The sequence below is a fragment of the Halichoerus grypus genome, chromosome X, assembly GCF_964656455.1.
Source record: "Halichoerus grypus chromosome X, mHalGry1.hap1.1, whole genome shotgun sequence".
NCBI lineage: Eukaryota > Metazoa > Chordata > Mammalia > Carnivora > Phocidae > Halichoerus > Halichoerus grypus.
In genome coordinates, this window is record NC_135727.1 from 42,736,289 (window position 1) to 42,761,412 (window position 25,124).

Sequence of the window (25,124 nt, forward strand, 5' to 3'; positions counted from 1 at the left end):
GAGAGAGATGGAACCTGTATTTAATGAGCCTCATCTTTATCCTACCTGGGTTCTTCCACATGATTCTGATGTGCATTAAAGTTTGAAAACCTCTGGGAGGTAGAATTGAGGTAAAAAATGCGTAGTTCAACTACACTAAAAGTTTAGGGAAAGTGAGTTAACACCTTATAAAATACCCAAAGGAAACCTCAGCCGCAGCAACTTCTTCCTAGAAACATCGCCAAAGGCAAGGGAAGCAAGGGCAAAAATGAACTATTGGGACTTCATCAAGATAAAAAGCTTTTGCACAGCAAAGGATACAGTTAACAAAACCAAAAGACAACCAACAGAATGGGAGAAGGTATTTGCAGATGACATATCAGATAAAGGGCTAGTATCCAAAATCTATAAAGGACTTATCAAACCCAACACCCAAAGAACAACTAATCCAATCAAGAAATGGGCAAAAGACATGAACAGACATTTCTACAAAGAAGACATCCAAATGACCAACAGACACATGAAAAAGTGCTTAACATCACTCGGCATTAGGGAAATCAAAATCAAAATCTCAATGAGATACCACCTCACACCAGTCAGAATGGCTAAAATTAACAAGTCAGGAAACAACGGATGTTGGTGAGGATGCGGAGAAAGGGGAACACTCCTACACTGTTGGTGGGAATGCAAGTTGGTGCAGCGACTCTGGAAAACAGTATGGAGGTTCCTCAAGAAGTTGAAAATAGAGCTACACTACAACCCAGCAATTGCACTACTGGGTATTTACCACAAAGATACAAATGTAATGATCCGAAGGGGTACGTGCACCCCAATGTTTATAGCAGCAATGTCCACAATAGCCAAACTATGGAAAGAGCCAAGATGTCCTTCAACAGATGAATGGATAAAGAAGAGGTGGTATATATATACAATGGAATATTATGCAGCCATAAAAAAAGGAAATCTTGCCATTTGCAACGACATGGATGGAACTAGAGGGTATTAGGCTAAGCAAAATAAGTCAATCAGGGAAAGACAAGTATCATATAATCTCACTGATATGAGGAATTCTTAATCTCAGGAAACAAACTGAGGGTTGCTGGAGTGGTGGGGGGTGAGAGGGATGGGGAGGCTGTGTGATAGACATTGGGGAGGGTATGTGCTATGGTGAGTGCTAATGAAAGGGGGGAAATCAGAGGGGGAGACAAACCATGAGAGACTATGGACTCTGAGAAACAAACTGAGGGTTTTAGAGGTGAAGGGGTTGGGGAGATGGGTTAGCCCAGTGATGGGTATTAAGGAGGGCACGTATTGCATGGAACACAGGGTGTTATACACAAAAAATGAATCATGGAACACTACATAAAAAAATTAATTAATTAATTTTTAAAAAATACCCAAAAGAAGTAGCTCTAGCTCTGTTTTTCCAGAATCTAAAAAGAAACTAAAAAAGTAAATGTACTGTCACCATAACCCATTAGGTGGGAGCATAAAAGAGGTTTGGTGTTAACTTTATTCTGGTCCAACTTAAAACCCAAGCCAAATACTATAATGCTACAAATTCTAGTAAATAATTCCTAATGGAGGTGTTCTGCAAACAACTGTTAAGGATTGTGTGATTGTGGTCAAAGTGATGATACTGCAAGGATTTGTGCATGGTCAGGTCACTTATTAATGATGTATAACTGCCTGATTGACTCTTCTCCTTGAATGAGACAGGAAGTCTAGTTGAGGAAATCAGAAATCAACCAAAAGCAGATCTTTCCTATTTGGGTTTGGCCCAATAGGGTAGTTATTGTGAAAGCTCATAGAGGAAAGGACGTGCAATACTAATTAAAAGAATAATTCAAACCTCCACAGAAGTTACTCTACAAATTCAGACTAAATAGAACTGTCATGTATTAGGATAGAAAATGAACTAAAGTATATGTATATTAGTTTCTAATAAAATATTTTTTTAGAAATATGTATTTATTTGAGAGAGTGAGAGAGAGAGAGAGAGAGATGGACAGAAGAGTGTACAGCAGGGAGGGGCAGAGGAAGAGGGAGAGAAAACTTAAGCAGACTCTGTGCTCAGCATGGAGCCTGATGCGGGGCTCCATCTTACAACCCTGAGATCATGACCTGAGCTGAAACCAAGAGTTGGACTCTTAACCGACTGTGCCACCCAGGTACCCCTCTAATAAAATATTTTTTATTCCTCTTCAGAATTTTGAAAAAGACAAACTGCTGGCTTTTAGGGATCAAAAACTTAATTAAATACGTGTTACACCAATGAACTTACTCAGCAAGTGTCATTATTAATAGACTGATTTTTTTTTTAAAGATTTTATTTATTTATTCATGAGAGACAGAGAGAGAGACAGAGGCAGAGGGAGAAGCAGGCTCCCCGCGGAGCAGGGAGCCCGATGCGGGACTCGATCCCAGGACCCTGGGATCATGACCTGAGCCGAAGGCAGACGCTTAACCGACTGAGACACCCAGGCGTCCCTAATAGACTGATTTTAACACTACCCCAAAAAGGTCAGCTAAACATATGCAAAAATAACATAGAAGGAAATCTGTATTCCTAGTTAGTGCGAATATGTTATAATTAACCAACTAGTTGATGTCAACATTACATAGTTAAACAGGTAATGCCCAAAAGCATCAGTCATAAGTTAATTAATGCAATTATAATTACAATTTTCTGGATAATGTCGAATTTTACTATGGCTCAGATTTTATTCACAATACAAATGTGTGTGTGAACACTTAAACACACACACACACACACACACACACACCCCCCACATACATCTAAAACATATATAAGAAGGACAAAATTAGGCAAGGTTTGCTCAGGAACAATAACAAGTAGACTTTTGTCATGAAGTTTCTTAGGGTCCATCACACCCATCATCAGGGATAACTTTTATGGTATTAGGTTCTGTCATATGTCTCTGAAAACTACTTTCTAACATTCTCCACCAGATAAGAATATCCTGAGTTTCTCTCTTTCATTTGCTATGAGTAGAATTACTAGTTTATATTTTACTTGTACTTCAGATTTAAAGTACACACATACACACTATTTGTTTGGATTTGTTCCATTTAAGAATCATTAGAAGCACACAATAACATCAGTCATTTATGTGCGATTTTTTATAAATGATATTCTGGATGCAGTCCAAGAGGATGTCATTCCAAAAGCCCACTAGAATCTCATTCTGAGGCAGGCATTACCTAAAGGAGATTCTACATATGGGTTAAGTCAACATTCTAAAGTGGTTCCAGTATATCTTTTCTGAGATGCTTAGTAAGAGCCAATGATATCTTGAAGAGTTAAGAACCCTTCATAAAGGCAGAAAACAGATATGCAGCAATTGGGCCCATGTGCCCTAAATCAATTGTCCATATTCCACATATAGTTTATCAGTACAACTTATTAATAGTGAGCTTTCCAACCATCTGATTTGCAGCCAATTCTAAAGTCATTGCAAGTTCACTCTTTGTTTTGGAAACTCTTTCTTCCCATAACACGTTATACTTAAAATTTCATTTGCCATAATTTGGTAGAACCAATTCTTACCTGTAACTTTCAATTCAGTTGTTCGTCTTACAAGTTTTCCTTCATATTTAAGTTCACAAGTGTAATTTCCTCCATCTTCTTCTTGAACTTCTTGGATTAGAAGAGCATTTCCTTTCTGTATTATTATACTTCTCCACATTTTGGGCTTGCATTCCTACAGAGAAAATATTTTCAAGTAAGCAAAAAATTAAAATTCTCATCAAGTCAGTACTGGCAAGTTAGTACTTTCACTTTTTTGTGCTCTTCTCTTTAGTTTTCAAAATATATAACTAGAGTTAAGTCAATGACCAGAAAAAATCACAAATGCATCTTAACGTACCTAATTTAAATATCACAACTATCAGCCCAAGAGCTACCTTAAAAGCCTGATCCCAAGTGCAGAAAGTCTTTAGAAATATTCTGCAAAAATGGAAAAGCATACAAACTCCCCAAAATGCAAAACGGATATAGCAAAACCTTAAAAGTTGCTAAATATCATTATAAAGCTCTGTTGTTGTTGTTGTTGTTGTTTTCTCTTTGACAGGGATATTTCCTAAGAGTCCTAAGAGAATAGTGTTCATTTAACAACAAAGTATACTACAAGGGAGTCTTAGGCATTATTAAAAACTCATTTTCATTGGCCTCACAATCATTTATTCATTGCCTTAACTGACAGATTCAGCTTGGCTTTTACATTGGCAATGTAGTCTAAAATAATTTTATTAATTACTTCTTATAGTTAAAAATGAATGCTAATATTCCAGAGTCTCCCTCCCCATAGGCAAGAGATCCATTTGGGTGGGCAGGGGTGAGAGCAAGGGGTCAAGAAAATTAGGCTTAAGCAGTTCTCTAAAAACATAGCTAGGTAAAATAAGCACACATTTTGTTCTAGTAATGAAATGGAGAAATTATTCACTCATTTTCTGAGATAAGTGATATATGACCAGAGAATACAATTTGGGTTTGGAAGACAATTTTTCTACACTCCTGATGGGAATGTGAGGGAGTCTTGCTACTAAGATTGTACTTCTCTAGAAAGGAATGTTTAACCCTTTTCCAGAGAGTGACAAGGACATAGCAATAACCAAGTATGTAAGAATATTCAGCCAGGTGGCTTTGCCTTTGGGAATTTTCTCAGACTACTTTTTAGATATGGTTCCAGTTTGTCTACCACTCATCTCAAATGTTCAACCAAAGTGGTGGCTAAAAGCTGTACAAACATCAAGAGGAGGTATAGGAGACAGCTGTGAGGGGGTGCTGAATAATCAAGGCAAAAATATTTTATCATCTAAATTCTGAATCTGTCAGTTAAGGCAATGAATAAATGATTGTGAGGCCAATGATGTAAATAATTGTTGAGAACTTTTCTCTTTTCCCACTATGGTATAGACAACATCGCTTCTACCCCTCCTCCTCCTCACCCCCACTCCTGCCCTCCACACATACATCCTAAACATTCACCTAAAGGTAGAATCAGTGTTGACTCTCAATCCCCAGCTCTGCATACTTGTGTACATGTATGCACACGTGTGTGTGTGTATGTGTGTGTAAAATGATTTGAAAGAACAAGTACCCATTTAGTAGTTTCTTACTGTAACAGATTTTTTTCTTTTATGATAGCAGTTTTGACAACAAAACACAAAAACTGGCACTTAAGTTCACAGGTATAATATTTAAGAGATATGCTTGCTTTATGTCCAATACAACTACCCACACACATTGTCAGAGAGTAAATAAAAGTAATACAATCTAGGGCATCTAGATATAAGGCTGTTTCACTCCCTAGGGTCTTTCCAAAGAACAGTTAAGGGTCTGTCTAAAATTATATTACATACCATGTCTGGCAAGGTTTATCACCTATATGAGATTTGCTTCTGAGTTAAACCTCGGGATATAAGGTTTCTGGGAAAATGAAGAAGAAAGTCTGAACAAAAAGAAAAAAAAAATAGTCCAGCTGCCACTATCGTCATACAATAATAATCCACAATTATTTTCGCATTGCTTCGAACTCCGATAGCCTCAGATTTCTAAAGAATCATTCTGAAGGTTATTAAACAAAAATATGGTCCCTCTGGGCATTTTGAGAGGAAAGGAAAATGAAAACTGAGCTGCTTCACTTTCACATAGCAGTGGTGGGGGTGGGAAAATGAGCCCACACACTCATTGTATTCAAAGACAAATGACTTTGTTTTCTAATGCCATTTTTGGGGAAAGTCTATCTGCAATTAGCTCTAACCATTTTCATTTTTCCCTGCACACTGCTTTGATTTCTTTTTCCCCAGGAAGTAAAATCTAAAGAGTATATAGGAGTTAGAAAATAACCACTGATGAAGAACAGCCTGGAATCTTTACACATTCTTTGGGCTAGATTGAGATAGTCCCAAGTGCTTTCCAAGTTACCATCTAGCCTTATAAAAGATTATTTGTACCTAATAGAGTTTTGTGGGGTTTTTTAAACTGTGGCATAGGAAAATGTTATTGTCAGGTCATCTCCACCCTTCTGGAGACAATGTAGTATAGATGAAAGGGTGAACTGCAGTCACAGCAAGACAGCTGTAGGTCAAAATCTGGGGTTCACCCAAGTTCTGTGATCTTGGGCAAATTTGTTTAAGTTCTTTAGGTATCAGTTTCTTACTCTGCATATGAGGATAACGTATACTACCATGTGAGCAGCCAGAGCCCAGAGGCTTGCAGTTTATTCATTACACTCTTGTTGGGCAGCACTATATATGGTGGTCACCCAGCACAGAGAATGTTTTCCATCCCTAAACTTTCACAATCTTGGACTATGTCTCCTCCAAACCCCTAGCTCTCTTTGGTGAAAACTGGTGCTAATGTACTAATCAGATGAAACCAAATCTTCCCTAATTGGTTAATCATCCCCAGGAACATAATACTTTAACCCATCGAAATGTAGAACTCTTAAGAGGCCACTCCAACACTAATCCTAGCAGGTGGGTAGAGAAACTATATTTTTTTCAGAAGAGGATTAAAGATGACCATCCTGCCCCAACCAGCCCATCCTTTACAAAATTACCTCATTGGCTATCCCTTCACATATCTGTGTACCTATATCGAACCTCAGAAGACTTCCAGCCTTTTTACTCCACTATTTGCAGCATCTCTCCCTTAAACTGCTGGCTGCTAGGCGTACTACTGTCATTGCTTCTCTTATATCCCCAATCTTCCTATGACCTCTTTCCTAGTGAACAGGCATCATTGCTCCATATCCATTTAATTTAATTTTGACGGCTTGTTAGGCAAAGAAATTTGAAACATGTAAATCAAGTCTCAAGATGGTTTGAGGCCATCAAAGCCTCAAATATGAGCAGGCCCTAATATTGGTACTTTAGGACCATTAAAATAAACTTCATCAACTTGAAGGTTTTGCTGAGGGCCGGTCTTGCTGGAGGTACCTAAGTTCAACAAACAGCTCCAGTTCATAGCCTAGCTGATCCCTCATAGAGCAGTTTGTTGTACAACCTCCTTGTTCAATCAAAATAATGTCAATCTAGGGCGCCTGGGTGGCTCAGTTGGTTAAGCGACTGCCTTCGGCTCAGGTCATGATCCTGGAGTCCCAGGATCGAGTCCCGCATCGGGCTCCCTGCTCAGCAGGGAGTCTGCTTCTCCCTCCCCCGCTCCCCTCTCTTGTGCTCTCTCTCTCTCTCACTCTCTCTCTCAAATAAATAAATAAAATCTTTAAAAAAACAAAACAAAACAAAACAAAATAATGTCAATCCTTAAAGCCCAGCTTCCTTCCCTCCCTGCCAGCCTTCCTGAGTGGCAGGTGTCACTTGCTAGTATTTACTAGGTTGGGAGCCCAGGATGTTCAATAGAAACATCTGTTGACCAAGTTTCTTGAAGTAACCTGTTGCTAGCCACGTTGGATGTTGGAATTTCCACCCTGAAATATTCACCACTATATTCACAGTACATTTCTGAGATATCATCATTATACAAACAGGTATTTTTGAATCAGTTTGATTTGTTGGTCATGGTTATTTCAGTGTTTTTCAGAGCATAGGACTCATTTCTCATGGCAAGAACACCAGGAAGATTTATTTAAATATTTATTCTGATTCTGAAGTTCAGACACAAAGTAGTTGTACAACCATAAGCCAATCATGTAATCTCTGGTCCTCAAGGTACTTTTGCTCAAATACCTAATACTCTTGCACTCAGACCCAATTTCTCTCCTTTCCTCTGGAGACTGGACTATTTCATAGAGCATCTAGGCATCTGCCTAACAATCTGTAGGTAACCTGAACTTCCTTTAATTTAAAGATGGAAGACATAGGAGCACAATTGTAAATTAAGTATCAACTTGGCCCTTTTCATCCTTACCTCTATTCCAAATTCACAGGATAACAAACTTCAGAAAGTCTTTACCCTCTCTAGCTCTATTTCTCTAACTTTCTCTCTTCACAGTCCTAATGTCAAAGATGGTACCCCACAGTGGTTAAAGTATAAGTTCTAGACTCAAATACTTGGGTTGGAATCCCGAGTGGTATGTTCCTAAGCATACCCCTTAATTGATCTAAGCCTCAGTTTTTTCACCTATTAAAAAAAGTGGTGATAATAATATTTACCAATATGGGCGATTATAAGGATTAAATGAGGTAATGTATTTAAGTGTTCTGTAATATAGAACATCACATGCTAAAAACAATAAATATTAACTACTATTCTATTATTATTATCATTCTCATTACTCTGCTTTCAGATTACATACACATCTATTATGACATGTTAATGACTGTCAGGAATTAATGTGATTCACATTTCTACAGGGGTCTGGAGACAATCCAAAACACAATCAAAGTTATAACTCATTTTTTTTTAAGATTTCATTTATTTATTTATTTTCGAGAGTACACGCGCATGCATTGAGAGCAGGGGGAGGGACAGAGGGACAGGAAGGGAGAGGGAGAAAATCTCAAGCAGACTCTGTGCTGAGCACAGAGCCTAGCACTGGGCCTGATCCCATGATCCCAAGATCATGACCTAAGCCAAAACCAAGAGTCAGATGCTTAACCAACCGAGCCACCCAGGTACCCCCCAAAGTTATAATTCTAATGCAAGGGTTGACTTCCAGTTTCTGATTCAACATGCAAAGGTGAAAACTACTACCCCAGAAACTAGAGAGACACATGAGTACAGAGAATCACAACTTATTGGGAGCTGAAGCAGACATAGGAGCCAGCAACTAGTAGGAACACTTAAAGGATAATTTACTAATTTCTGAAGACTATGAACTAGCTTCATATATAAAAACCCCTGGGCCCAGTCATGTAGAGAGCACACTTTTATAATGTTTACCTCCAGGAGCCCCACCAGGTTTTCAGCATGGAAACTGGAGAAAAATCCCCTTATGCTTCTGGCAAAGGAAGGAAAAAGTAACCATTTTGAAATATACCCAAAGAGCCCTATTCTTCCTAACAACAGCCTGCCCTCAAAGGATATGGGAAAAGGGAAATATCCAACTGTAGCCCCTCTAGCCTTTGAAGTGGAAGAAGAAAAACAGCCAGCACCAGTTCCCTCTATCCTCCCTGTCTCATCTAATGGAGGTGGGAGAGAAGCTGAGAAGCACTTGTGATGGTCAGAAGCCCAGGGACAAGGCTCACTAAAAACTGAAATCTAATCATAAGATTACAGATTGCTTTCCCTTACCCTACACCTTAACAACACATCAATAGGGCTCCTGGATAACAATAGGATATTACAGCTAAAATAACTGCACAATTCAGACCTCATTTTAGGAAATCTCTAGGGAAACCCAAAGATAACAGGAGAGTGAACAACTAGGACACCAGAGGGAATTTTAGCCTCTAATACCTACGGCCATAGCAAGCAGTAACACAGCCTAAGTCTTAGCCAGATAAATGTAAAAACCTCAAATTAAAGGCCTATTACCTCAGTTCCTTTTACCTAGTACATTACGTCTGGCTTTCAATAAAAATTTACATGGTGTATTAAGAGACAAACAAAACAAAACAAAAGCCACCATTTGAAGAGAGAGAACAAGCATCACAACCAGACTCAGTTATGGCAGAAAATTTGGAATTATCAGTCAGGGAATTTAAAATAAGTATGATTAATATGTTAATGGACCTAATGGTAATGGTGGACAATATGTAAGAAGAGAAGAGAGATGGAAACTCTTTAAAAAAAATAAAAGAGGAACTACTACAAACAAAAACACTGTAACAGAAATAAAGAAGGCCTTTGATAGGCACTTCAGTAAACTGGGCATGGCCAAGGAAAAAAATCAGTGAGTTTGAAGGTACGTCAATAAAAACTTCCCAAACTGACAAGCAAATAGAAAAAGAATTTAGAAAAAGAATATCTAAGAACTGTGGAAGAAATACAAGAAGTATAACATAAGTGTGATAAGAATGCCAAAAAGAGAAGAAAAGGAGAAAGGATTGGAAGAAATATCTGAAGTAATTCTAATGCTGGATCATCCAAGATTACAGCAGATCTGGCATGAACAGAGGTCTGGGGTACATGTAGGCTACTATTAGCATCTGGGCTGAATTTTAAACAATATATAAAAGTTAGGCAGGTAAGACATGAACAGAGAGAACAACATGTGAAGCACTCAGATGTGAAATAACATGAAGTAAACAAAAAAACTCTGAATAGTTTTATTGTTGAGAATAGCAGTGAGTAGGCTGAGACCAAATCTAAAAAGCCTACACATTGTCAGGGTTCAAATCCCAGCTCTGCCACTGTATAACCTAATTCACTATATAACCTGTAATACTGTTCTATAAATTAAATTAGGCAATAAATGAACATGCCTTGACACAGTGTCAGGCTCTGTAAACACTCAAGAAAAAGGAACTATTAACTAAATGGTTCTATGGAATCATTGGAGTGCTTTAAATAGTGGCATCCTACAATCAGATGTGCATTTCTGAAAGATCATTCTAGTGGATATATAAAAGATAGTCAGACTGTAGAAAGAGACATTGCTTAAGAGGCTTTAATTTCTTCTTCTTTTTTTTTTTTTTAAACACATAATGTATTATTTGTTTCAGAGGCACAGGTCTGTGATTCAACAGTCTTACACAATTCACAGCACTCACCTTAACACATACCCTCCCCAATGTCTATCACCCAGCCACCCCATCCCTCCCACCCCCCACCACTCCAGCAACCCTCAGTTTGTTTCCTGAGATTAAGAATTCTTCATATCAGTGAGATCATATGATACATGTCGAAAGAAGGAAGGGGGGGAAATCAGGGGGAGACGAACCATGAGAGACTATGGACTCTGAGAAACTGAGGGTTCTAGAGGGGAGGGGGGTGGGGGGATGGGTTAGCCTGGTAATGGGTATTAAAGAGGGCACGTTCTGCATGGAGTACTGGGTGTTATGCACAAACAATGAATCATGGAACACTACATCAAAAACTAATGATGTAATGTATGGTGATTAACATAACATAATAATAAAAAAAAAGAGGCTTTAATTTGCTTTGATCTGTTTTTATCCTTTGAATATAATTGAGGTTATACAGGAAGTCCCTGCAAAGCCTGGATTCTTACAACAATTTAGGAAAGATCAACAGCAAACTCCTGTTAAGTTTGAGAAAAGCATACACATCAAAATAAGATTATAAAAATTGACAAAAACATATTATTTTGATAAATCAAGAAATTGTATAGTCAAAACTCAACTTATAAGACCTTTATTCCTAATCGCCAAAAACCAGCAGCATCCCAAATGGTCATCAACAATAAATGGCAGGGATTCCTGGTTGGCTCAGTCACTTAAGCATCTGTCTTCAGCTCAGGTCATGATCCTGGGGTCCTGGGATGGAGCCCTACGTCGGGCTTCCTGCTCAGCGGGGAGTCTGCCCCTCCCTCTCCCTCTGCCTCTCCCCCACTCGTGTTCTCTCTCTCTCCTCTCTCTCTCTCTTACACATAAATAAATAAAATCTTTAAAAAAACAACTGAGGGTTGCAGATAGGGAGGTGGGTGGGGGGATAGAGTTACTGAGTGGTGGGTATTAAGAAGAGCACATGATGTGATGAGCACTGGGTGTTATACGCACGCAACTAATGAATCATTGAACATTATATCAAAAATTAATAATGTGCTATATGTTGGCTAATTGAATTTAAATTTTAAAAAAACAACAAAAAAAAAGACCAAAGCAATAAATGGCGAAAGAGTGGTACATTTCTACAGTGGAATATTGGACTACTACTCATCAGTGAAAGAAAGAAACTATTGATATATACCACAACACAGACATATCTCAAATGCATTATGCTAAGTGAAAGGAGACAGGCACAGAAGGCTACATATCATACTATTCCATTTATATAACATTCCGCAAAACTGTAGGAACAGAAACCAGATGAGTTTTTACCAAGGACTGGGGCTAAGAAGAGGGAATTGACTATAAAGGGACATGAAGGAACTTGAAGTGATGGAAACATTCTATATCTCAATTTTGGTGTATACATTTGCCAAAACACATCAAATTATACAGGTAAAAAGGGTAAGTTTTATGTTTGTAGATTATACAGAATAACATGACTTTAAAAAAAAAAATTTTAAATTCCCAACTAGAGTCTGAGATGTCTTAGGTAACTAGTTTTTTTAGCTTCCCTTGTAACATTTCCCTTTCTATAGTAGCAGGAAATATCAATTAAGGACTTTAGTCATTAAATTTTTATAATATGTCTGGGATATATGGCAGACATTATTACATCTATTTTATATGTGGGGAAATAGAGGTCCAGTGACATACAATTACTTATCTGCATTAATGGTGGAATGGTGACCAGAATCCAGGTCCCCAGATTCAAAGACCACTGCTTCTTATATATCTCAAATACCCATTTCTCTCACATTAACTCATCTTCTTTGTAACTTACAAATAGTAAAGAACCCCTTTCTGACTTCTAATGCTGTATCTAGGAATAAAAATAAGGATAAATGGGACTTAAATCTTGTGTAACTCACTGGTTTTAAGGCACACCAAACTGAAGCCTTCATGGGTTTCACAGCTCATCCCTTCTGGATAAAAATATCTTTGAAAATTCTAGTTATGAGATTAAAAATTTAAGGATGAAATGCAATTTTATGGTTACAAAAGAAGGTACATAGTAATACCACTACATTACCAAAGGGATTCAAAATCCCTAAGCATTTTGCCAAAGTACATTTTAGCAAGAAAGTATTGGTCATTTGGGCTGGAGTGTTATAAGGTCTCCAGTGACTTTTTTCCCCCTTCATGAAAATTGTTAGAATGTATTGCAAGGTAAATCAATGTAAAGCTCTTAACTTTGGAAGCTTAACTCACTGTAATGAGTGACAGCATTTAGAAATGGCCTTTCCTAAAATATTATTTTAGTGGATGAAATTACCTCCTTATAATTCATCTGGAATTTTTCTTAAACATGGTATGAGTCAAAGATCTAATTATCTTTTCTAAGTGGAAAGTCAATTATGTGCACAGAATTTTTAATAAGCCATTTATCTCCCTCCATACCCATTCAAATGAAATGTTATCATATGCTAAGTTCTCAAAAATACATATTTTTAATCTGTTTCTGGATGGTTTATTCTATTCAACTGATCTATTTATCTTTTCCTAAACTTACTATTTTAATTGCTGTTGTTTTGTAGTAATATTAGTATCAGGTAAAATAAGTCCCTTTTCATGAATGTTTTTACCCAATATTTTCTTGTCAATTATGGTACATTCATTCATTCATATAAACTTTATAATGTTTATCATATTGTCTAATTCCAAAAAAATTATATTCTAACAAAATGAATTATTTATACATCGGAAAGAACTGACCATTTACTCTATGAGATAATACCACACAGAAATACATCCTATCACTCCATTAATTTAGACCATTTTATGTCCTTCAATAAAATTATATTTTTATATAGGTCTCCTCCCGTCTTTGTTATTTTATTCCAAAGTGTTTCATAGTTTGTCATTATTGTAAATGGAATAATTTCATTTCTTCCCTTTTACATGTCTGATTATTACTAGCAAAAACAAAAGTTATTGAATATTTTGTATTTTTTTAAATTTTATTTTATTATGTTATGTTTGTATATTTTTATCAAGCTACCTTATCAAATTATCTCATTAGTTCTATGTTTTGTTGTTGTTGAGTCTCTTGGGGTTTCTTGGTATACAATTATATAATCTGAAAAATAAGGTTATTTTGTCTTTTCTAATCCATGTGTGTGTGCACACGCGCGCATGTCTTATGTAACATATTTCATTTAATTTTCTTATTGCATCACCTAGAACCTCCAAAACAATGTTGAACAATAGTAATGACAGAGAGTATTCCTATCTTGTATGTCAAGGATATAAGGATATATTTTCACGGATATTTACTGTAACAGTGAAATTAGAAAAAAAAAAAACTAGAAAAAAAGCTTGAATATCCATCAGAAGAGTGGTTTAATAAAAGAAGTTCATTTGCATCCTAGGAACTATGATACAGCTATTAAAAATGATTTAGATTTATATTACCAACAGGGAATGATGTTCATGATACATTTGTGTGTGACGGGGAAAGCTGAAAAGTGATATATATGCGATGTTTCCATTTTTATAAAATGAGGGACAGGGAGGTGTGTGTGTGTGTGTGTGTGTGAATGTGTGTGTGTGTGTAAATAAATAATATATATAGAAAGAGTATGTTGGCATAGAGGAAAGTGTGGAATGATAAACGGGAAACACTAATTACCTTAGATGGTTAAAATAGAGTGGAAGAGCAGGGTATAACTGACTTCATACACCTCTACACTGATTTGTCAAAATGTACATTTTTAAATATATACATAGATACGCACATTCATTTCTTTTGGCTAGACTCCAAGCTTTTTATAAAACTTAGTAAAATGTCAAAAAGGAAAGGATAAATGGGTTCCATTAGACTCAAGCAAATCACTTGACTTCTTTGCATTTCAATTTCTTCATATATGAGAAATAAGTTGTGCTAGATGTGGTCTAAGGTCCCAATGATATTATAATTTCTTCTACTTAGTTCCGGTTTGATCTTGAGAAAAATCTCTTTCTGGTCCACTTAGTCCCTCTGGACATTTAGAGTCATTAAAGAGTCCTTCAGAACGATTTCAGGAACTGTTTCTGAAGTAACAATTTTGAGAGCATTCTTTTTGTATTAGTGATGTGAGTGTATAAAGTGCATAAGAGGTGCATTTAGCAGAGTAATCCGAATCACTGGTATTATGAGAAGAACATGTATTAGAAGTCAGAAGTTCAGGATTTGAACTTCTAATCAGCCATGTGTTAGCCAAGTGACCCTCTGTAACTATTTCAGTTTCCTTGTCTGTAAAAAGATGATGGTAACAGCTGCCAATAAGTAGCCTCACCTCCTTTTGCTAATTGACGGAGTTCAGAGAAAGGAGAGAGAGCCCCCTTCCACACATCCCTTGCATTCCATGGACAACCAGGCTTGACCTACTCAGCTATCTTTAGATAAAAAAATTAAATGTTGCATTTTATAGAAAAGTAGACTAGAGCTTTCAAGCCAGTGAACCATAGCACCCTGGGGTGCTAGAGAATTACTTGTGTATACATAAGTGATCTATGCTTCAGTCCTAAATCAGTCACATGAGACCTAGAGCAGCCCAAACCTCAGAGCAGTTTTCATACAATTACCTCACAGTGCCATATTATCGTTTTTTAGGTGTGCTATATAATATGAAAAGATTTGTGAAAGATTACTATCAACGATTGTATACTGTGGAAATATTAACTGATCTTATTTAGGTACAATATTTTCCTTTGCAAAGATGTTCGTATCTATCTATGGCTAAAAATGGAGGTAATGTCTACTGCCTTTTACTCAATACAAATGCTGTTGATTTCAAGTAGGAGCTATTTTTTTAAATGTTTTAATTGATGTAGCTCCTTCCCAAAGTGTTGAGGAGAAGCTGTTAACCTATCTAATTCCCTGCATGAGAACAGGGAAATGTATTTTGGTCTCTTCACTATCCCCAGTTCCTAGCATGGTGCCTAGCACATGGTAGACACCCAATAAATATGTGTTGAATAAATGAACAGTTGTACAAATGAATGAATTTGCAGTAAACCACCCATAATGTCACAACCCATCCCATTTATAATCCATGGAAAATATCTGAAATTCAGATGGCTGTGGCAAGAAAAAGGAAGATTCACATGGGCAGGCTTCACTCATTAACATCAACCCTTTTATCAACTGAGGTAACTAATCAGAGAAGTGTTTTACCTCTAGGTGTGTATTTGTATTTTTATTGCTGATGTCTTATTTTTATTAAGTTTTTAATTTTAATTCCAGTATAGTTAACATACAGTGTTATATTAGTTTCAGATGTACAATATAGTGACTCAACACTTCCATACATCACCCAATGCTCATCAGAACAAGTGCACTCCTTAATCCCCATCACCTATTTGACTCATCCCCCCACTCACCTCCCCTCTGGTAACCATCAGTTTGCTCCCTATAGTTAAGAGTCTGTTTCTTAGTTTGCTTCTCTCTTTTTTCCCTTTGCTCCTTTGTTTTGTTTCTTAAATTCCACATATGAGTGAAATCATACAGTATTTCTCTTCCTCTGATGGATTTATTTCACTTAGCATAGTACTCTCTAGCTCCATCCATGTTGTTGTAAATGGCAAGATTTAATTCTTTTTTTATGGCTGAATAATACTGCAGTGTGTGTGTGTGTGTGTGTGTGTGTGTGTGTGTGTGTGTGTACCAATTCTTTATCCATTCATTTATCAGTGGACATGGGCAGCGTCCATATCTTGGCTATTGTAAATAATGCTGCAATAAACAGGGGTGCATGTATCCCTTTGAATTAGTGTTTTTGTATTTTTGGGGTAAGTACCCAGTAATGCGATTCCTGGATCACAGAGTAGATCTATTTTTAACTTTTTGAGCAACCTCCATATTGTTTTCCAGAGTGGCTGCACAAGTTTCATTCACACAAACGGTGCAGGAGGGTTCCTGTTTCTCCACATCCTTGCCAACACTTGTTTCTTAAGTTTTTGATTTTAGCCATTCTGACAGGTGTGATGTCTTATTAAAGTTAGGGGATTCTTTTGTTTAGAAATGGGATAAAGGGACTCTATGCTCTTATGACAAGTGTTTTTGTTATGGTCAGTTAGCCAGCATATAGTACATCATGAGTTTTTGATGTAGTGTTCAACAATTCACTAGTTGCATATAACACCCAGTGCTCATCACAACATGACAGTTTGTCATGCTCATTAGTTGCGTATAACACCCAGTGCTCATCACAACACGAGACTGTTCTAGCATTGTTCTTCTTAGTTCAATAAAGAAAAGAATCTCTTTTCAAAAATGTTTCTAAAAACACTAACATTATTGTGTATGCTGTTCTACAGTCTAAGCCCCACTCATACAGCATTAAGATGAACTGCTAAAAGTAGAGGCCCTCTCCTCACTTCCTTTTGCTAACTGATAGAGTTCAGATAGAGGAGATACAACCCCCTTACACATATCTCTTACATTCCAAGAACAACTAGGATAGGAGATACAACCCCCTTACACATATCTCTTACATTCCAAGAACAACAACAACAACTTACTCAGTCATCTTTATGAACATGCCCCAGTGCCACCTGATCCGCCTCTACCTTCCTATCCAGCTGTGATTACATGCAGGCACAGAAGGACAGTCCTCAAAGGCCTACCCTAGCATATTTCAGACGGCTTAGAAACACATAACAGAATGTGAGAATGACAAAAATTTATTAGAGAGTAAGAAAAAAGCAGAAATGGATATAAAAGAAGCAAGTTTAAAGATTACATATATTTAAAAAGATGACTTGGAAATTGATCATGCAACACACATACGTTTTACTGTTAAAATACTGGAGATAATACATTGTACATTTCTAAATTTGGATGTACACCAGAATGAAGTCTGGACAAATGTCTTTACATTGTGGTAGCTGGAGCAAAATCACTTTATGCTCAGCCCGGTAGGGCACACAGAGACTATAAAGCAAGCAGGGAAGATTATTAAACTATTGATTGGAAAAGGAAACATTTTCCCATTACATCAATACATTTTTTTCAAGGATATACTTTGAAACCGTGAGAAGCAGGGTTAACAACACATTTGGGAGCTTTAGGAATTCTTTAACTTTGGGGTTTAGTTTTTTATTCTGATCCATTAGTATAGTACAGTGACTAAAAGAATGGGCCCAGTAGCCAAAATGCAAGTCATAAACTGCTGTGTGACTTTTGTTAAGTCACTTAACTTATCTGAGTCTCCAGTCACTTCTGGAAAATGGGGATAATAATAATACCTACCTAATACAGTAGTTCTAGAGACCGAGTTAATCTATCTAAAGCACTTAAAACAGAGCCTGGCATATAGTGAGCACTCAACAAATGTTAGTTATCATTGTGATTAATATTTGTCAATTGTAAAATGTTATAGAAATCTTAAAAGTTACTGTACAAGCAGAGCTAGAAAAGCCATTTGCTTCACCATCTTTGGTCCATTTCTAAGAATGATGCTTAGCATTTCCCAAGGAAGAAATTGCTTTGTTATACAATGATGATAGTGATGTCTAAAGATGTGAAGAAAGAAGAAAGAATTTAGTAGAAAAGTAAGAAGATGAGACAGTAGAATACATAAGAAAAGGAAAAGGCTGATGACAAGGATTTTACTCCTAGCTGCTAACTCTGGAGCTCATCAATTTTCCTTTTCCAAATATAAAATTAAAATAAAACATTCTTACTCTATCTTTTCACAGGCTTCTCTGCACCAGTGTTGCATCTTAGAGAAGTGTGTGTGACCATAGCTGGGTTTAGCTCTAGGATCACTGCAGGAAAGGGTAGTGATTAAGAAAATGGACTCTGGAATAGCAAACACTGCCTTGAATACAGAACCAGGCTTTGTTAGCTGAGTAGCTTTGTATAAGTTTCTGCATCCCTCTGAGCCTTAGTTGTTTTTTTTTTTTCTATTAAATAAGGATAACAGCACCCCCACAAAGAGTTGCATTGAGACTTAAATTGAGATAATGTAGAGACCAAGCTTAGCACAGTGAATGGCATATAGTGAGTGCTTAATAAATACTGAGAAGGCATGGAGGGCCCCACTAAATTATAGATGTTCTATATTTATGAATAATGATCATCATATGTTCCTTTTTATCTGTCAGAATATTATCTTTATTAAGAAAAAAAAAGGAAGGACAATTCACATAGAGACTGAGATCCCAGGTCAGGACATGCTTTTGATGTCCACTGGTGAGTTCCCATAGGTATGAAGATGGAGAGGCTTCCAAATGCAAAAACATGTGACAGCTGTAGGAGTTAGGGTTTAGTCCTCCCTGGAAACTAAGAATCTGTTATATCCTATAGAAACAACCTGTTCCTTCTTTTGTGTGTCTTTGAGTCCAACAATGTACACAACACCTGTGCAGAAAACCCCCTTGGTTACCTCTGGCTATAACATATAAACCTGTACCATGTGTCAACTACCAGGACTCAGAGTTGGCAGAATGTACACAGTTATCTTATAGAACCACAGGGCCCCAGGCTAGCAGCCAGAATGTCACAGCTAGAAGGTTGTGTGGTTACTTCTCTGCTTCTTCCCCTAGATCCAATCTCTGCTCTGTCTGACCTACTTTATGCCCAGGGAATCTGAAGACTATTGAATCTATCTCCTGATTTTGCCCTCTGACTTTTGCTTAATTTTCCACGGGTGCTAGCAGAAAACCAGAAGTCGGGAGTTAAGAGGGGTTAGGGTATTTATCCTGCTCAATCCCTCTTTATCTGCCACAGTTCATATGTTCTTTTAAGGCCACAGCTCTTGTCAGGCCCACTCCACTATTGCCAGGTTCCAGTGACACTGCTCTTTCTTATTGCCATTGTAGGCCTAGGAGTGGTAATTTATACCTTCCTCCCTTGTTGGGAGTATTATGTGTACTTGTAATAATGGGCCTTTGCTCCTAACAGTAAATAATATTTCTATGTCCCTCAAATATGTTCTTTCATGTGTTACTTAAATCTTTACTCTTCTTCCCACTTGCTCTCATAAGTTTGAGTGGAGGGAATTTTTACTTATTTTTAGCAGTTGGAGAAGATGGGGTTGCTTGTGACACCTGCTGATGGAAGTCCATTAAAACCAGTACTATATAGAAGTCATACCTCTGAGTTATTTAACTGTGGATCTGTTCATTTTTCTCAATGAAATATCTGATACCAGAAACTAGAAATAAAATGTCTCCCTTTTTCTATCCCCAAGCCAGCTATTGACTTAAGGTTAAAAAAAAAAAAAAAAAAAAAAGTAATTGACACCATGCTGTTACCTTGTACCACACAACATCAGGCTCCTGATTGGACTTTTTAAAATCATCCATGTCTGGGCAGGAAATCTCCTTTCTTTTAGTGACTTCAGATTTTTCTAAATAGCGTATCCTGCTATTGTAGCACAGGCCTGATTCATTCTCTGCAACAGTCAAGGACATTGACACCTTCATGCAATATGTCGAGTTTCTGTAGAAACAGAGAAATAGCAAAATGGCTTTACTGGGTGTTTAAAACTTTGTACTCTATATATTTCAAGAATATTTACCTTTCCATATAGGACCTTGCCTAGAAATCAGAAACAACATCAAAGCAACACAGAACAGTTTTCCATTTCAACTGACAGGAAGATATAAAACAAAATGTAATGAGGACATCTCTGACCACGAAGTAGCTACATAGAGCAGCCGTACCCATCTTCTAAACTATAAGACAATTCAGACTTCTTCCCCACTGGTAAATATTGCCACATTGAAGATCTGATAGTGAAAACTTATGAGAAAGTCTGTATTTAGAGCTACAGTTATTTCTGCCCTGTCCCTATGGCCAGTCCCTTCACAGGTATTCCAAGAGTTGTTTGATTTTGTCATTGGTTTCAAAGCCAACATTTACTTTTTCAAGATACATACCCCAAACCAGATCAACATACAGAAGATACCTGTTAACTTACATAGCTTTTTAAAGTGTTTACTGAGATATGTCAGGAATCAAATTCTGGATTCCTATAAAGAACAAATCCTAGTATAATGTGGTTGGTCTAGATTAATTGTATCCACCAACATTAGCATTATAAAGGAATTTCAACATGAATTTTACCATAAGGCTACTTTAGAAGTTGGGCATTAATTGGCTAACTCATGATGTAAGGGTATTTATGGAATTCAATTCTGCTTTCATTTCCTTGTGTATGCCCCATGATTTTTCCTTACACTGACTGGGCTGCAGAACATATCAATCACACAAAAGAAAACTGGAAAGTGTGAGGAAGAGAGCAGAAGCACCTGGTAAGACTTAGCAGAAAGTCAACTGTAAATCTCTTGGTGGGACATGTCAGGATCGTATCTGTTCTAAACATCAAGGGATACCTGCTATTACAAATACCAAGTGCCAAGGGCACTTCAAAACCAAGTGTTTTTACAACCAAGGGGTAGCAATCCTGACAGATGGGATTAGCATGCCAGCCAATAATTTAAGATGGCCTCAAAGAATTGTCAATATTCATACTACTTACTCATTGAAATTCCACAATATGCCAGATATACAAAAAACAGAAGTGCAAATGGTCACTGCCCACTGGGTTTACAAACGGAGTCAATCAAAATGACTGCTACTTAAATTTTTAGTGAAGTCAATTGCTGGCAAGTACTTCTGACTATGCCCATGCCTGTGTCATCTGAGTAGGATACTATCAAAGTACTCTCATTCTAATATTCAGTTGCAACCCCATTACACAACGAAGATTGTGAGCTATTGCTTTTGTCTGTTCCTCAGTGTAGGTTCCTAGAACTCAAGGCTATGCCCACTAGGGATCAAATGTAAGACCATTTAATTATCTTGTTAGATGTCTGACAGCCCCTTTAAAAACCATGAAGTTAAAAGCCACCAGAATAAAAGAAAAACAAAACAAAACAAATTAGTCTCAGGCAAGAAGGTAATGTTTGGTGCAATTTGGCTCTTCTTGACCCCACCTTCAGTACTTTGGTGCTAAACATTTCTATGTGTCCATGCTTCCTTTAAGGCCCTACATGATCTGGCCTGTCATAACACTGTCCTTTAGTGTACAGGCACAATGGCATTCCCTCTGTTCCTTAAATATACTACACCTATTTGAGCCATGGACTTTTACACTTGCTCTTCTCTCTGACCCTCTATCATTTATTTGTTAAATGTAAGCATGGAATTTGTTGCTTTTGTTCATCACTCTATCCCTGAGATCTAAATGAATAAACAGTAGATGTTCAGTAAATGTTGGCTGATTAGAAGAGAGGGCATCAAAGGTATGTCGACTGATGAGACATGTTCTCTCTGCTTTACTTTTGCATCAATCCCCTTATGATAATAACCTCTCTTCCTCATTCTACAGATTCAGGTATATGGCTGGTCAAATGTCACATTTCTTGTTTAAATATGACTCAGGATAATTTTGCAGGTATTCTTCTACCACAAGGGTAAGGTTTAGCCAAGTTTTGTGCATCAGCATATTAGCAAATAAAGAATATACTAGTTACAACTAGGAGACAAGAAGGACTAAGGTAGGTATAGGAAATGGAGGGAAGATAAATGGTCACAGTTTTTTTAAAGGTACTGAACACAGAAGAGTCACCTCTTGGGTTTACAAAGTATTCTGAACAGTTCTTAATGTTACAGACTTTGATCATATCTGCTCTATGGTGTTCATCCCTTTGGATGAAAGAGAATTACTTGTTAAATACCTTCCCATTATTATGGTGTGCCCCCAGGGAAAGAGAGCTGTTGACCAGCAGTCTCAACAATAAAAGCAGATAGAATGTCCAGTGCCCTGAAAGAAGCTTACTATCCCAAATGTATTTAGCCCTAGGGAGAAAACATATTCTAAGTAAGGGACCAACATAATAGAGTGGTTTCTGAACAAAGCACCAGCTTTGAACTAAGATCCACTGGGTTCAACTAGTTCTGTGTCCTTGAAAAAGTCATGTAACATCATTCAGTCTCAGTTTCCTCAGCTGAAAAATGAGGATAAGAAGTCCTTTATGGTAATTCCATTGGAGGTTGGAGACAGGAATTCCTTTCATTATACAGCCATGAGCAAATATATGTTTACCATTTTCAGTTGGAATGATTACAGTAACTGACCTCTCCAGTCTGTTGTAACTATTAAGCCAAATAATATATAAAACATATAGTAGAGCATCTAGCACATACTAGGTATTTGATAAATTGTAGTTAGAATCGTTATTACTGTTAGGATTAGTTGTTACATATTGCTAATAAATAATAATTATAATTTACATGTGATATAATAATAACAATCAATCACCAGTATAATAAAAACAATACATTGGCAGCAATGGGTGAAGGTATGCCACTGGGTTAAGGGTGCTACTTTATAGGAATGAGTCTAAAAGAAGCCAGTTGGGCAATAGGCCTAGTACCAGAGGGCCATGAAGATTTGAAAGGATCAAAAAGATACACTGACATAGACACAAAAAGAAGTGAATCAAAAGAAAACAGCTAAGGCAGGGAGAAACTTCCAGTTAATATGAGCAGTAGCTACTTGGCAAAGGCCAGAACCTTGGAGGTCAAATTGTTAGCAAGAGTTTCACTAAGACTTCTGGGAATTTCTTAGACAAATGCCTTCTATAATAAAGTCCAGGCCTCTAGGTAAATTTTCCAGGGACAAAAGACAAAAGATACTCTTATGTGTTCCTTCCCCAACCCCTCCAAATTATAAACTATGCAGGCCATGCCAACAGCACCTTCATTAACCTGGGATGGGGATGAGGGCAGGAAACCCAAACTGGGGATGGCTGATGGGCTGAAAGAGAAAATGTTTCAGTTTTCTCTCTCACCCACAAACAACCTTAGGCTTGGGCTCTGCATGAATTCATTCTTGCTCTGGTCTCTAGCATGTGAAAGGCTTCTAACAAATTGCTTGTTAACCCATGAACAAGCCCCAATATAAAGTCCTTGATGATGACCAAGGTCCCTGGAACTCAAAGACAAGGCCATGTGTGAGTCCTACTGTCTCCATCACTGGGGTTGGTATGATCAAGGCTGCCTGACAGTCTAAGACTCAGGTTCATTTTTATTAGTTGTGTAATCCAGCCCTGGCACAGTTCCCGCTAACAATCTTGCATTATTTAGATTTTATTTAGAAAAATGCCCCAGGCCAGTTCTATTTAAAATGTTTCCTGCAACTGGGACCTAGAAATGTTACTTTTCTTTCATAAGGTACAATTAGAGCTGTGCAAGTTTGAGGAGTGGTGCCAGAGAGGACTGGCAAGTGTGCAACAATGAGGATTCTACCTTTTTTCTGACCTCCCTTCACATCCTGAGGAGGACAAGGAGAACATTCAGGCTCAATATGAGCAAAGGGCATTTGCAGTGATATTACAGAAAGGCCTTACAATTGCATGCACTTCTAATCTTTTAAGTACTTCCACATCTCTTATCTTACTTAATTCTGCCAATAATCCAGGAAATTGTACAGGTTAAGTTTCATCTACACTTTGCAGAGGAGTAAAATGTAGACACAGAGAGGACAAATAATTCAGTTAAGCCCATATAGCTGGTTGGCGGATCAGAACCAAGGTTTTGGCTGTTAGCCCCTGGCTACTCTCAGACCTTGATGTTAATATGGGTTAACAACCAAACTAACTTGTGGTTATCCATACAAACTTGGCGAAGCTCATTGAAAGAAATGTAGATGTGTAAAGATAACATTTAAAGAATAATGTTAATATGCACAGCACAAAATAATTTGCACAAATTTATGAATAAACCTCACTTCCTATTCCAAAATTTTCATGTTAACTACTTTAGGTCATAATTTATACTTTTTTCCCAGAAGTATTTCTAAGGGAAAATGTTGATCAATCTTGGGTTCCCTGACAGGAAAAGTAAGATCCAGGATTTAAAACATACATGAAGAGAGAAAAGTGACCACTTTCTGGAAGGTAGGACATGCGGAGAAGTGAATCCGAGGTGATATTCGGGAAGATAGACGGAGGGGGAAGGGAGCCGCTACTGGTAAGTGATAGAGCCGCAGAGCACAAAATCGGAACTTTTAGAAGTCGGCTCCACTGAGGGACATCACTCCAGTGGATAAGCGGGGGGGCGGGGGGGGGCGGTGGAACCCTCGTGGGACAGTGTGGTCTCAGGACCCTCAGGGTCACAGAAAGAGCAGAGGTGCCTGAGTGCGGCAGAGCTCCCAGGTATCGGAGCAGGGAAGCCGGCTGCAGAGACAGATCTGAGGAGCAGGCTCTCATCTCAGGGTTGCCATAAACCATGATCCGGGGCACAGTCGGGCCACCGCTCCTCCAGCTGGGACCCAACAAGCGGCAGATCTGGGGAGACTCCCCTTCCTCCCCGGGAGGAGCAGCGCGGGTGCGCACTGCAAGAATCTGCTGGGTTTGGAGACTCCACTCAGGGTCGGGTGCCAGAGATAGAAATGCTCGGTCACAGGCCGGCTGAGCATGGAGTGCAGCCGGAGACCGGGGAGACGGGAGTGATTGACAGCTTTTCTCTGGGGGCTCACTGAGGGGTG

The 25,124-nt window shown here is 37.8% G+C and overlaps 1 protein-coding gene across 3 annotated transcripts in view; it reads right to left on the reverse strand.

Annotated features, from left to right (window-relative positions):
* The window catches only part of IL1RAPL2 (interleukin 1 receptor accessory protein like 2), a 1,158,042-nt gene that overhangs the window by 512,944 nt on the left and 619,974 nt on the right, over window positions 1-25,124 (reverse strand). For all 3 annotated transcript variants that reach the window (XM_078065458.1, XM_078065459.1, XM_078065457.1), the window contains 2 exons: window positions 19,882-20,068; window positions 3,551-3,704 (listed from right to left, as the gene is read on the reverse strand). In XM_078065458.1, coding sequence (XP_077921584.1) covers window positions 3,551-3,704; window positions 19,882-20,068 — 341 coding nt within the window. The remainder of the gene's footprint in view (window positions 1-3,550; window positions 3,705-19,881; window positions 20,069-25,124) is intronic.